The 13,223-nt window shown below is 38.9% G+C and overlaps 2 protein-coding genes across 2 annotated transcripts; both read left to right on the top strand.

Moving 5' to 3' along the window:
- Positions 1-4,067: 4,067 nt before the first annotated feature.
- Positions 4,068-7,421, top strand: ptcd2 (pentatricopeptide repeat domain 2). The gene is made up of 10 exons (XM_041059146.1): positions 4,068-4,177; positions 5,143-5,235; positions 5,329-5,458; positions 5,623-5,740; positions 5,827-5,905; positions 5,999-6,090; positions 6,186-6,299; positions 6,398-6,472; positions 6,568-6,681; positions 6,904-7,421. The coding sequence occupies exons 1-10, from the start codon at positions 4,069-4,071 to the stop codon at positions 7,123-7,125; spliced, it is 1,146 nt and encodes a 381-aa protein (XP_040915080.1). The 5' UTR covers position 4,068; the 3' UTR covers positions 7,126-7,421.
- Positions 7,422-7,696: 275 nt separating this feature from the next.
- Positions 7,697-12,521, top strand: cacfd1 (calcium channel flower domain containing 1). Its single transcript, XM_041059414.1, has 5 exons — positions 7,697-8,303; positions 10,173-10,245; positions 10,679-10,804; positions 11,033-11,140; positions 11,585-12,521. Exons 1-5 carry the CDS (start codon positions 8,195-8,197, stop codon positions 11,673-11,675), a joined length of 507 nt encoding a protein of 168 aa, XP_040915348.1. The 5' UTR covers positions 7,697-8,194; the 3' UTR covers positions 11,676-12,521.
- The last annotated feature ends 702 nt before the right edge of the window (positions 12,522-13,223 follow it).

Raw genomic sequence — 13,223 nt, 5'->3', positions numbered from 1 at the left:
AACAGGGCTACACAGGCTAAATAAATAAATGTGAGGAGCATTTTAGGATTTTTGCAAGTTGTGCCATGACATTGTATACTACAGTAACTCCAGCAGTAGCCTATGGCACTGTATCACTGTAAAACTTGATTTTGGGTGCAGCACAGTGTAGATTTTCAGGTTAATGTGAGCATTTAGGGAGGCTGAAAACATTGGAGTTTCTCCTCTTCAGCCAGGGTGAAAAGGAAACAGCTTTCAGTAGAGGCAAAGCCCTGATAGGGGCAGCACACAGAGATGAGAGTGAGTGACTTGAGTGTTTTAGATGAAAGTATGTAAAACAAAAACTAGACACTTTAAACACAAACATGACACATACCAAACAAACTGTATAGAGGCCATAGATCAACTTCAACAGGCCAGCTTCTGGAGAAATATTTAACAAGTTGACGCATGATGATTACAGGCTTTGGTACTTTGGGTTATTAAATCAACTCACCTGGTATTTCTGAAATGATGTCAGGTGTTCACGATACCACGATAGACCACTTTTCCTGCGGGGGAACCTCAAACCAACACCATGACCATACTGTCAATCAACAACAAACCTACAAACTCTGAACTGACTTTTCTCTTGAACTGACATTTCTCTTTTCTCTGTCTTCTTTCTCTTCACTTCCTCTATTTCTCTCTCTGTCTATTTATCTCTGCCTTTTTCTCTTTATCTTTCTCTTGGGAGAACTTTAATAATGTTTGTCTGCAGCTGTGTGGTATATTTGTCTTGTGATCATGCATCTTCTCCCCCCTTTTCCCAAACTCATATATAACCTATAGCAATTAGTTTCAAGTGAGTATTCCTTAGTGCTTTCTGATATTTGTGTGCAATATTTCCTCTACCCATATGGCGAATCTGACGTAATCTACTAAAGAACAAACATTCAAAAACAACCACAATAAAATCTGTTGTGAAAAATAAGGATTTGTGTCTGTCTTTTCTTATCTATTTATAGAGCCCAGTTGTGTTATTACATACTATATTATTTAGGTAGGGCGTTATTTTACATAATAATGTATCTGTATTTAGAGAAACGGAAAGAAAAAGATGTTTCAGTCTGGACTAAAGTGTCTGACCAACCAACGAACATCCATTTAGACTAAATATAGTTTAATAGACTCAATATTTGTCTTGTTTTCTCATCTATTTGTTGGTATTTTTCCATCAAGTGCATGATTTAACTGTGTTTAGTGGTCACTGAATCAACTATACTTGTGTTTGCTGTGTGCTCTCATTAGTGGGTCACCTATCTAATGAAAACCTAAATCCATATACAGTATTATTGTGAACTAGGGAATACAGGACAAACATCATATGGCTTATGGGTGCTAATTACAGACAGATATCCCTAACTGGCTACAAACAAACTCCTCTGTTATAATGATAAAGAGCAGTGGCTGCCAAGTTAATGTCATGTGTTCATGGATGATTGACTGTGGCGCAGGAGGGAAGTCATTTTTATTTGGCCTCCTTGGTGACAAGTGTCCCTGAGAGCGAGACAGGATAGACACATAATTGATGTTTCCACAGAGGGATGTGGTGTGGACAGAGATGATGCAAAGGACTGAAAACTCTGTGAAGTGCAGTTAAATTAAGTTTTTGTTTAATTGCTTGGGGTTAATTTGTCCTCTGCATTTCATCCCATCTATTAAGAAGTAATGGGCAGCCACAAGTCAGCGCATGTAGAACAACTCAATAACAGGAATATTATCATAATGCATAACACACATATCTGTGTGTTATGCTGAGCCACCACCACTGCTTCTAATGCAAAGCAAAAGTAATGAAAAAATACAGATCAGGACAAAGGGACATGTCTGCACATTTAAGCATCCTTTTGTTGGACAGTGAGGGATCACGAGTCCACACGTTCAGTGTCTCTCAGCAAGCGAACACTCAGCTGGTGAATCAGACTCTGAGAGCTGTTTCAGCAAATATACTGCACGCTAGTAAGTGTACAGCTTTTATATTTCCTCCTCTATAGTATTACATTATTACACACGAGTTATGCAAATGAGAGAGCATCCAACCCCAACACGTAGCCACAGGCGTTTATGATTTAGTAGAAAATCAGTGGGTGAGGGAATAGGCATGCATATGAATGTATGTCATAAGTTTTCCAGAAGATGGAAGCTAACCTATTTAATTCTCTTTCAAGGACAGTGCCTTAACTGTAGTACATAGGCTCACACAGTAATCAGTACCAGTTGTTTTTTCTTCTGTGCCAAAACTGTTTCAGCAGGGACATTTATTAATGGTGATGGGACACCCCAGGCACTTTCCAAAACCAAAAGGAAGGGCACACAGGGATAAATCAAAAAAGATGTAAGAGGTACTATCTGTCAGCAAAAGCTGGCTGTTTGTCAAGGGAGATCAGAGTCTGAGTGCTAAAACAGACCACCTACAAACTGTATTGCATTATCTGAGCAACTAAACAAGAGCTGCCACCACACTAAACTCTCAACCTGTAGCTATAGATGTGTTATATATGTAGGAAAAACTGTTTTTAAATTCATGTAAACATGCATATGCACAGAGAAAGAGAGAGAGAGAAACCTTCAGAGACACATACATCTTGCAGGATACCATAAATTATCCAAGGTCCTGTGTCTGATTGGCTGAACAAGCAATCTCAGCTGGATGGGCTGAGATCTTGTTGCCAAGGCAACAGTGGGGAACCTCCCTGTCCCAGCCCTATTTTCTGTGAGTGAGATAGTCTATCTCAGGAGTTAATTTAAGAAGCACCTTAATCATTGGAATGAATATTTTACAACTTACATACACCTACCTTACTTCTCTGAATGGCTACATTTTACAATTAAATCCTGTGTGAAGAAACAAGAAAAAAAAGCATTTGATGATGACTTTGCCACACACGCTGTACATTTGTGTTTAAAAGCTTAAACATTTGTGAGCACCCTTATTTTTTAACATTAAAATTTCTGACACAATAAAACAAAACATTGAGTGCATTTACAAGGAGTCAAGATGAATCTAAAAAGTATTTCAGTATAAAGTTGAATTTCATATGAGGGGAGGAAGAGGAGAGGAAATGCAGCATCACTCTATTCTCAGGATGGAAGTCCTTGGTTATGTAATGTTGTGTAGGTCAGTGGGTACACAAACTAGTGGCAGTGTTTAGCTCTCAATGAGGCCACCTATACTAGAGTAGAGGAGTGAATGTAACTTACTTTAAATTAAGAGTTAAGTTCACTTTCTTTAAACTTAACATTTGGAAAAAAAAACAATGATGCAGTTTGTGGTGCTATTGAACTGTCCTGCTTTACACTGACAGGTGTTTCTATTATTTTGTCCACTCCATTTATATCAGTAAGGGAAGCCTAGACAATAGAACCACCTCTCTGGTGTAATTTGGTGGAAAGGGTTTTGCCAAACCATGGCTGTGGCACTATATATATCAATCTCAATTCTAAATGTTACTGCCAAAGGCAATGACAAGAAGTACCACTGCAAGGCCAAAAGCAAGTGTCTGTGTGTGACATTATTGTAATAATAATAATAATAATAATAATAATAATAATAATAATAATAATAATAATAATAATAAGTTTCAAACTCAGCATCAAACATGTTCAAAGTGCAGTACAACAGCACCACCTGCAGGTTAAAATACGAACACCTTTTCATCTGCCCTGTTATCAGAAATAAAATGCTTGTCACATCTCAAGCGAAGAAAAGAAGAAACACAAAAATTAAGACAGCTTCTTGTAACTGAGCAGAAACCAATAACGTTAAAGATGAAGAATTAAAACTTGTTGTATTCCTGCATCCCGCACGGGATCACAGGTCGCTGCCATGTTGGATCATACCAACTGCAAACTGAAGTAACATAAATTTAAAAATAAATAGCTGGATATTTTGTCCTGCTCGAATTAAATCAGAAAATAGTTATTGTGTGTCAGTGCATTTCAAAATGTGAATAACTATTCCTGGCGACAAACAGAGTTTTAAACCTCCTAAATGTGTTCAAAATCATCTCCTTTGTTTTCATTACCATGGTACAGTCAGTGGGCACTATGGCGCTGGGGAGATTTGGAAAATGTTGTCGGTCGTTACTACATGAGCCCTCTAAAGGAGTATTTTTAGGTATTCTGCAGCCAGGATGGATTGAAAGCTGTGTCGGAGGTAAGACAAAGAAAAGTCCTCAACATGCGTCCTGTCTGAATCACCGGTGTCCGTTAAAACTGGATGGTTTACAGACAGAGACAAGCTACATTAGCACCTTGTGTGCAAAGGTACATTAGAAGTGTATTAATGTAGTGATCATTACGTGGCTGTACATTGCTCTAACCGTTCAAATAAATGTGCTGAGCTTGCAGTAAAGTAAACCAAAACTTGGTTTACCTGGATATTTACTTGTTGAGTTTGTAACAGCTGTGTGCTGAAAATTTCAGGTTCATGGCTAAGTAGGTATGCACTACCCAGCCGTGGCTGTATTAACGTCCTAGGGGCCAAAAATTAGCCGTCGTTATTTACTTTGGCTGCCAGAAACCAACCTGTACTAGCATTAAAGCTCTTATAGATAATTAATCCTTTGTCTTCTTTGTAAAGGGAGAGTGCCAAAAACTGTGACTATTTGCTTGTTTGCCTGTATTTGGAGGGTCAACACGTTGGGGGCTTTTGACATTAAACATGTTAACTTGAGAATATTAATGGACATTTTCACTATTTCATATTAATTGGCAGACCCATTGATAATGAAAATAATTGTTGGTTGCAGCCTTACAGTAGTGCAACAATGGATTAATACCACCTTGCCCAGGTTTTCTGTGTGTCTGTGTTACTGGACACGGAAGAAAATGAAAGGAGGTTCACTGAACACAACTTTGAAACAAATGAGCTCAACAACATGTACAATTTAGGTCTTAATATTAGATTTTGACACAGAACCCCTCTTCAGGACCAGGGTCACGACATGGAGGACCTGTTATGGTTGATATTGTGCTTACTGTGGTGAAATTTGTTTTTTAGAATTGCAATTAATCAAATGATGTGGACACTGACTTCTGATTTCCCACCCTTATTTTGTTCTACACAACATAGCTGTGATTTTATAGTTACTGACATCTGAAAAACTGTTGTCTCTGCAGCCAAGAGGCATCTGTTGTCAGAGGATGTCATCAAACTTCAAGACTTTCAGCAAAGGAAGCTGACTGTGGCTCACCTTGCCACTAGAACGGAAGGTGAGGTAGTTCTTGTCACTGGCACTAAGTTGCAGTAAATTGTTTTATGTCTTGACACATGACAGATGTTTGTATTTTTACCTGATTTTATAGGAAATTACATTGAGCTATTCAAGGAGAAGCTACAGAGGAATGAGCTGATACTGAGAGATGAGCTGAAGCTTCTTCTTCACCTGTGCCAGTCTGCAGATGACATGGTGATAGCCAGAGATGCCATTTATAGGTATAGTACATCATTTATTGACAGTTTTGTACCACACAAAGAAGCTGTGCAATAACTTTTGCCTAAATTAAGAAGGAGGAAATTAGATTATACCCACTGCACGGAGAAGCATGTGTTGAAAATCTTAATTCTGTATAGATGATCCTTTAATTTCCTCTCACAAGGTATCATGCAGAGAACCGAAACTTGGCATATGGAGAGTTTAAGTTTGGCCCTCTCTTCATGAGACTGTGCTATGAGCTGGGTCTGGAGGACATGGCTGCTGCTACACTTACAGATAAGGTTAGTGTGTTAAATTGTGTTAAAGTTGTATGAATCATATAAATATATATATAAATTATGACATTTTCTCTCACTTGTCTGAACAGAGCATGAAAGGGTTTTTCAACGACACAACATCCTTTAACATCGCCATAGACATGTTATTTACAAAAGGGGCTTATGAAAGTAAGTGACAGATTAACCTTCTAGTGTTTTTTCCTTAAATGTATTTACTTATTTATATTTTGTTTATAATATTCCAAACATTGGCTGTTGTAGATGCTCTCGAGGTACTAAGAACCATGAGGAACCAAGGTGTACCATTCAACAAAGACACGCAGACGCTGCTAGCTGGTACCTGCTATAAACTGGTAACATAAATTGTTTTATCTACAATTTTAATAAAAGGGAAGTTTGTGTTTTCGGATGTATCAGGTGAATGAATGTCCTGTTTTATGTTGGTCAGAACACAGCGGAGTCCTACAAGATCTGCATTGCCCTGATAGAGGAGGGACAGATCAAAGGGTACTTCATCCCCAGACATGCTTACTGCTTTGCAGTAGCATTAGCACTTAGGCGGGTTAGTAATATCTTTTTCCATACCCTTCATTAATGCAAGAAGTTGTGGAGAGTCGTTAACTCTCATCAATAATGTTTTCTCCTTCTTTTTTGTTCCAGAATGACATCAAAAAAGCACAGTCATTGTATTCACAAATTATGAGCACAGACAGCAGATTGTGCCAAAATTTGAAAGTAAGTGAAATTAAGAGTGCATCATAAAACTGGATTATACATTACTTACTGCTGTTATTGTTCATGTACTCGTGTTTTCTTTAATTATGATCTAGGTTGGACTACTAGCAATGTCAGGAGCAGTGACAGATGCCATTTCCACCCTGTCTGCAGCCTTGTTGCCTAAAAGCCCTTCTTTTGTGAAGAAGCCTGAGTTTTCACAGGAGGTGGTGAGTCAAACACCTGACTGTTTACTCAATCACACAGATGTCACTTTTAGTTTAAAAAAAAAAACAAAAAGAAAACAATTAGGGGATAGCAAAGGATACAGTGATTAAATGCTTAGTTTGTGCTTGCATCCTAGCAGAAGGGGTTTTTAAAAGATTCTATACAATTTATTGTGTAAACAGAATAGAGGGTAGACTCTTTCACTCTTGTGACCTCTTTCACAGATGGATTTGCTGTGCTTGCGGAGTGAGGGCGGACCACTCGAGATGAAAGTGGAGCAGATAGTGACTCAGCTTGAACAAGCTGGTCAGGTGACTCAGCAGACCCTCGACGGCATGCTGTGCCAAACACCTACGGGGAAGAGGAAATTAGCGCCAATAATGGAGCATAGGAGGTTCAGCCGAAGGACTCTGAGGCCACTACAGTCCACTCTGCTGTCAGAATGAGGAAACCTGCCTCAGTTGTTAGAGCTGGTCACTTATACACACATAGATGGATTTTGCCTCGATTATCTACCTCCCATTTTGCATAGACAGAGTCATCCCTCTACAAAGCGGACTTCAATCCCATTTTTGGTTGTTCCTTTCCAACATTTGATGAAAAGGTCACAGTCCATAGTGTGTGCAGGCATGTAAAAAAACTTATAAATGAGTATGTATTTCAACTATTTCATATGGATAACATGAGCGATTTGTGAAGAATATGTTGTAGATGAAAGTGTGAATGAGTGATTAAAGATGAACCAGATATTTATTAATGAAAAAAGTATTTATTTTACTTTAGTGTATTGGGATGCGGGTGAAATCAGGTTGGGTTTCCGTCTCTGATGCTTTTTACGTTTTATTTTCAGATATAAAATGAAAATCTGCACAAAAGCAGGTGCCAGGCTTTCTTCGGAACACTGTGATTAGCGCGAATGTGTGGTAAAATATTAATTGTAGCCCCACGTCTACTGATAGGGACACATGTAAACAAACCGTGACGCACATGAAATCCCTCCCACAATGCACCGCTTACGTTTGCCGAGCAGCCAGGGAGGAGAACAACGGAGCGGCTAGTAGGACCCGAACGCACTGGGTGGAAATTGTGTTTTTATAAATCAGCAGAAAGCGCGTTGAGGACAGTTTGTGTTCATTGACAAGGCTGCTGAAAAGTTGAGGCCGAATGCAGCGGTGAAATCCAGTCCTAACGGCAGCTGGTGGCGGTGCTTTTTAGCATCAGCTAGCCGGTTAGCTGGCACTGACTGACGGGGGAAGCCGTCTGAAAAGCCGCTGGTAACATCAGGCGGCTGGTCCCAACTGGAACAGAACAAAAAGGAAAGGAAGGATTAAAATATATATATTTAAAAGTTGAAATTACGTCTGATATTACTGGAAAACACGGCTGCGTCGTAACAAGCAAGTTAGCAGTTAGTTTGTTGAGACTAGCTAACTTAGCTGTTGTTGGTTGATATCAGGCTGGCATCTGTAAATACTGGCTTAGGGTAGCTTTAGCTAACGTAGCTAGACAAACACAATGAGCTCTGAAGAGACTGCAGCGTCCACTAAAGCCACCCCCGAGGATGATGGCATGACATGGTGGTACCGATGGCTCTGCAAAATAGCTGGGGTTTTGGGAGGAATATGTAAGTAGTGTTCAAACTCAGTTTCTTGTGTCATTTGATAGCTGAAAGAAAACTATAAACATGTGTAGTGAATACAACTGTTGAGTGTGCTGTGCGCCGGTTTTCAGTGACATTTAGGCTGTTTGTGCTGTTTTCTGTGACAGGCGTGTTAATCTGCTGTCTTGTCATAATACTTGATAATGTTTACTGTGTGGACTCTTTAGCTAAGTCTCAATATAAAGGCTAGAGCAGAGACAGGACGGAAAGAGCATCCGATTACTATTTTTTTGGAAAAACTGTAATTTTGAAAAATTTCTGTTCAGCCAAGCTAGACAAAAGCTTTGTCACAGCCCATTGTCCCGATCATTGCAGCAGCCACTACCTAGCTCCACCTATTTGCCTTGGCTTGCTCATGCCATAACAGCTTTTTTTCTTTCCCCCCTAAATTAACTTTATGATATGAAGACAATGGGTCCACAGCAGGTACTTTGACTTCTTCCCTCAGGAGTTCAGTGTGAAGCAGAAGTGGATTTTTTTTTCTTTTTTTTTTTTTTTTTTGAACTGCTGGCTTTGCAGTTTTCCAGCAGCACTGCAGCCCCTCTGCCTCTCCCTCTATCCTTCTCTCCTTCACAGTGACACCAGAGTCACAGCGCCTGTATCACATTAACCACCTGGGGCACTGCATATTCAATGCGCTCTGTATTATTAAGGAGGCTGCATGGTCTAAAGGAGCAGGATATGCCACATAGTTCTACCACTGTTTGTGACGCTGTGGGCTTATCTGGCCTGACAGTTCCTGTAGACATCAGGCATATGTACCCTCTATTCTCACTCTGGAGTTTCAGCTTGAAACAGTGGTACAGGGTGGTGTTGACTCTCAAATACTGAAGATCATACTTAGCACTTACTTGATGTCAGTGCATGGATTGGCAATCGTAAGCATTTCTACAAATATCAGTTATGAATCATAAATAAGTCATAGATAAATTACAAACTTCTTGTGACTTACTGTTGTGAACTGAATGTGAGAAATGTAGATATTTCTACTTGTTATTGCAGGAAAAGCACAGATACATTGGTGTTTGGTCTGTTGTAGAGCTGAAACAATTAGCTGATTAATAGATTACGGTATTGACAAACAAATCAGTATCAGTACATTTGTCAGTAAAAAATGGCAACATTGGTTCCAGCATCTTAAATGTGAAGACTCACTGTTTAATGGGTAGTGTCAGGCACTGATATAGGCCAATCATAGGCATGGTAAATACTAAAAATTCCTCTGTTGAAAATATTCAGAATTATCATTAGGGAAATCTGCCTGAAACAAATTATCTTGTACATGAAAAATATAGCTTGCTTTGAGTTTGACACGGTGGTAATTAGTGTTTCAAATTTGATATGGGTAATTAATTTGGAGACCAAGCATGTTTCATAATAACTTATGCATTTAGATGTGAGCACTGGATTCCATCATTTTGTTCAGTGTTTTTCAGGTGTTTCCAAAGGGCTTTTTATAGGAGACAATGTAAAGCCATTATAAAGACAGTGAAGTGCTGGTCTTCAAAGATATTTCTATGTGTGTGTGTGTGTTTGGTCATTGTCAGTTTGCATCTTCATACTGTACATGTTCCATATTATGTTCTGCATTGCTGATTCTTGTGTTGTTTATGGTGTACAGACACTAACCAGGCAGTGCCAGTCACATCCATAAGTTTAAGGCCTGCTCTCCCCTCTGAGATATTTCATAAATAAAATGCCAGTAGTTGCATAAATACATAGAGTACTTTATTAAATTATGTATCCCAAAGGAAAATTGCAGTGTTTGCAGTGCTAATGGAGTTCCTGATATTTTCTGTATAACAGCCCTTTTGTTTTGTCCAAATCGTGCAGCCTGTGCCGTCTCAGGAGTGTGGAACTGTGTCACTGTGAACCCTTTAAACATTGCTGCGGGAGTGTGGATGGTGTAAGTCTTTAACACTGTACACTTATTTTATATACACATATATTGGCTCATTTATGTTACATAGGCCAAGATATTTTAATATAAAAACAATAAACACACTATATAACCACTTTATTTAATAATAATAGCCTAATGCACAATAAAGTGCAATTCATAATTAAATGAATCGTTAGTTGCAGCCCTGATTTCATTGACCAGTTCACTGTAGAAACTTTCTCTGTGTTTCTTTGCCAGTAAAGGTGAGCTAAAGCACTACACCCCAAGTAGTTACCTTGAATTATAACAATGACAGCATAATGGTTCTTCTCTAACCATCTGCAGTGTTGAAATTCCTCTAGACCTTTGTCATTTGAGCCACAGCTCTACAGTTTGTGAGGTGGAAATGCACAGGATGATTCTTTGCTGGGTTTCTGTCCTCTCTTCCTGTATCAAGGTTGAATGCCTTCGTGCTGTTCCTATGTGAAGTCCCGTTCTGCTGCCAGTTCATAGAGTTTGCTAATGCAGTAGCAGCCCGTGCAGACAAACTCAAACCGTGGCAGAAAGCCTTCTTCTACTGTGGGTGAGAACTACACATTTGTACATGGTTTATATCACTCGAGACTGTACTTCACTATATGGAAATTTTAATTTTTGGGATGTCATTTTCTCTTATAGCTATTAACTTTGCATAAGTGGTTGGACACACCTTTGGGATTCTGGTTGTTTTATCCACAGCGTGTACTTCATATGATTTACTGACTTTTGTTTTTGTCTCCTGTCCGCTGTGTCCTCGGTTGTTAATTTTCAGGATGGCTCTGTTTCCTGTATTCTTGAGCTTCTCCTTTACGACCTTGTTTGGGAATGCCATCGCCTTTGCTACAGGAGTTCTGTATGGCCTTGCGTCTTTAGGCAAAAAGTAAGATGTCTGTTAGTTGTTAGTTACATGTAATAACATATGTCAAGGAACTTAAAAAGCATCAGAAAAAACTGAGCTATTTTATATAATTTATTTTCAGTATCAATTTTGTAATTAGTCATATCCCTTGATGTCTTGTTCCTAAAACGCTGCTCTAATATGTGGTATTATAACAGGCTCTCATATTAAATGCATTATGCCACATTATAATCAGTTAATAAGATTTTTATTTTATGAGTGGGAATTCTGACAATGCTAATGAGCCTCTTTATTCATGCAAATTAACTTTTGACAAGGTCAGCCGTGTAATAACCTTGCAATTAACATTGCCACCGTCTCCTCTCATACCTGCTTTTTTCTTTGTTCCTACTCACCTCTCCGTCCTCATTACTTTTTATTACCATCCCTCTCTCGCATCCTGTCTTCCTTTTCTTTCTCTCTCAGGGGAGACGCTGTGACTTATGCCAGACTTCAGCATCAGAAACAGGGGGATGAAGAGAGGATGGCAGGAACGACAAATGGCGCTCCAGAGTGAGGCATCTGCATTCTCACCCTCCTCCTCCCCTCTTTTTTCGATTCCTGCCCTCCATCCATCCTACCTCTTCCTCCTTCCCTCACTATCATTTCTGTCACTACAACAATGGTATGGAGTTTATTTATAAACTTTAACTGCTGCATTCTTATTGTCCTGAATTAATAGTATCCAAACAGATGATGTTGGATTCAGTCCATTATTTGGTATCTGGTGTGTGTACCTTAAATCTTAAGTTTTGTTTTTATGTTTTTAATTCTTCCACTGGGTTGTATTTATTATTTGTTTCCCCTTGTTGTTTGTTGCTGCTGTTGGTTGTAAACCCTTTTTGCAGGAAAAAAAAAAGTGAGGTGCATTTTTGAAGCCCAAGAGCCTTTCAGGAAAAATGAAAAGAAATTAACGTGATTGTAAAATGTACATAATTGACTTCAGGTTATTCACTATGGCTGTGAGGCTGTGGTTCAGAGTTGTCTGACTTACAGGGTACAGTGGGTAAAGATACGTCAAATAATACGTTAGGACTGGGGTCTTCTTAAACCTGACTAAATGCAGATGACACAGCCATAAGAACTGATAAGGAATAATATCCCTATGTGTATCTGTCTTCGTTCCTATTATTATTCCTTTTTTTTTTTTTTCAATCTTTCAGACTGACCATTAAAACACAGATCTGTAAGTAACTGACCTAAGGTGTAGCTGCTTTTGAGTTTCTGGACAGCCACACTCAGGTTTTCTGTTGATAAAGATGAAATGTGTGATATTTTTTCTTAGGAACTACACCAAGAGGGAAATCTCATTTGTATAGTGTTAAAGTGTGACAGTTTGATTTTATGGCCTTTGATAGATTGAGCTTTCAGAGTGCACAGCCGTATGTATCACAAAATCATAGAGTATTAACTTATTTAAGACTTTCCTCTTGAGCTTTGTTGCTCTGAGTCAGTCACACCCACTCTCAGAGCTACATTTAGACTGGGAACAGTTGTTATACAAAAGCTTTGTGCGTTTTGTAGACTAGAATTTACTTTTATATAATAAGAAGTTATATTGAGCTTCCCGAAGGATCTTTGGAATTTTTCTGGAGAACCCCACCCTATTTGCTTGAGAGATGCATCATACAAATGGCAAGTCTGAACTACAAATACAAACGGAGTGATTTTGGTATTACAGTATTACACCCGCTGTGAACATACAACTCTGAACTGCAGCCTGAATGCATTTCTAAACACACATGGGCATTAGGGGCGTTTTTCATATTGCGGAATGTATCTGATATACCCAAAGATGAAAAGTTGATTTTTAGTTTTGTGGTTTCATATGTTCATCGACACTAAGCTTTTGGTTGCATGGATAAAAGGGGAATTTCATTAAAAGCTTTCAGTGCATGGGTCCGCCTGTTTACATACGGTTCCTCATGTTCGAGCGGCCGGTAGCCAAGCTTTGGCTGCAGATTTTTGTGGTACATTATGTACTGAAAAACTGGAATGTGTGCTTATTTTATTCGCTGTCCTTTTTAATACATGTTGTACCTTTTTCTCTTTTAAAATCCGTTAC

The sequence above is a fragment of the Toxotes jaculatrix genome, chromosome 16 (genome assembly GCF_017976425.1).
Source record: "Toxotes jaculatrix isolate fToxJac2 chromosome 16, fToxJac2.pri, whole genome shotgun sequence".
Lineage (NCBI taxonomy): Eukaryota > Metazoa > Chordata > Actinopteri > Toxotidae > Toxotes > Toxotes jaculatrix.
Note: the sequence above shows the minus strand (reverse complement) of the source record. Positions and strands in the feature narration are given on the sequence as shown.

Coding starts and splice junctions, on each gene's coding strand:
- ptcd2 (XM_041059146.1), top strand. CDS start 4,069: ATGGCGCTGGGGAGATTTGGAAAATGTTGTCGGTCGTTACTACATGAG. Junction 6,091..6,185: donor CTGGTACCTGCTATAAACTG/GTAACATAAATT, acceptor TATGTTGGTCAG/AACACAGCGGAGTCCTACAA. Junction 6,473..6,567: donor GATTGTGCCAAAATTTGAAA/GTAAGTGAAATT, acceptor ATTATGATCTAG/GTTGGACTACTAGCAATGTC.
- cacfd1 (XM_041059414.1), top strand. CDS start 8,195: ATGAGCTCTGAAGAGACTGCAGCGTCCACTAAAGCCACCCCCGAGGAT. Junction 8,304..10,172: donor TGGGGTTTTGGGAGGAATAT/GTAAGTAGTGTT, acceptor CAAATCGTGCAG/CCTGTGCCGTCTCAGGAGTG. Junction 10,246..10,678: donor GCTGCGGGAGTGTGGATGGT/GTAAGTCTTTAA, acceptor TCCTGTATCAAG/GTTGAATGCCTTCGTGCTGT.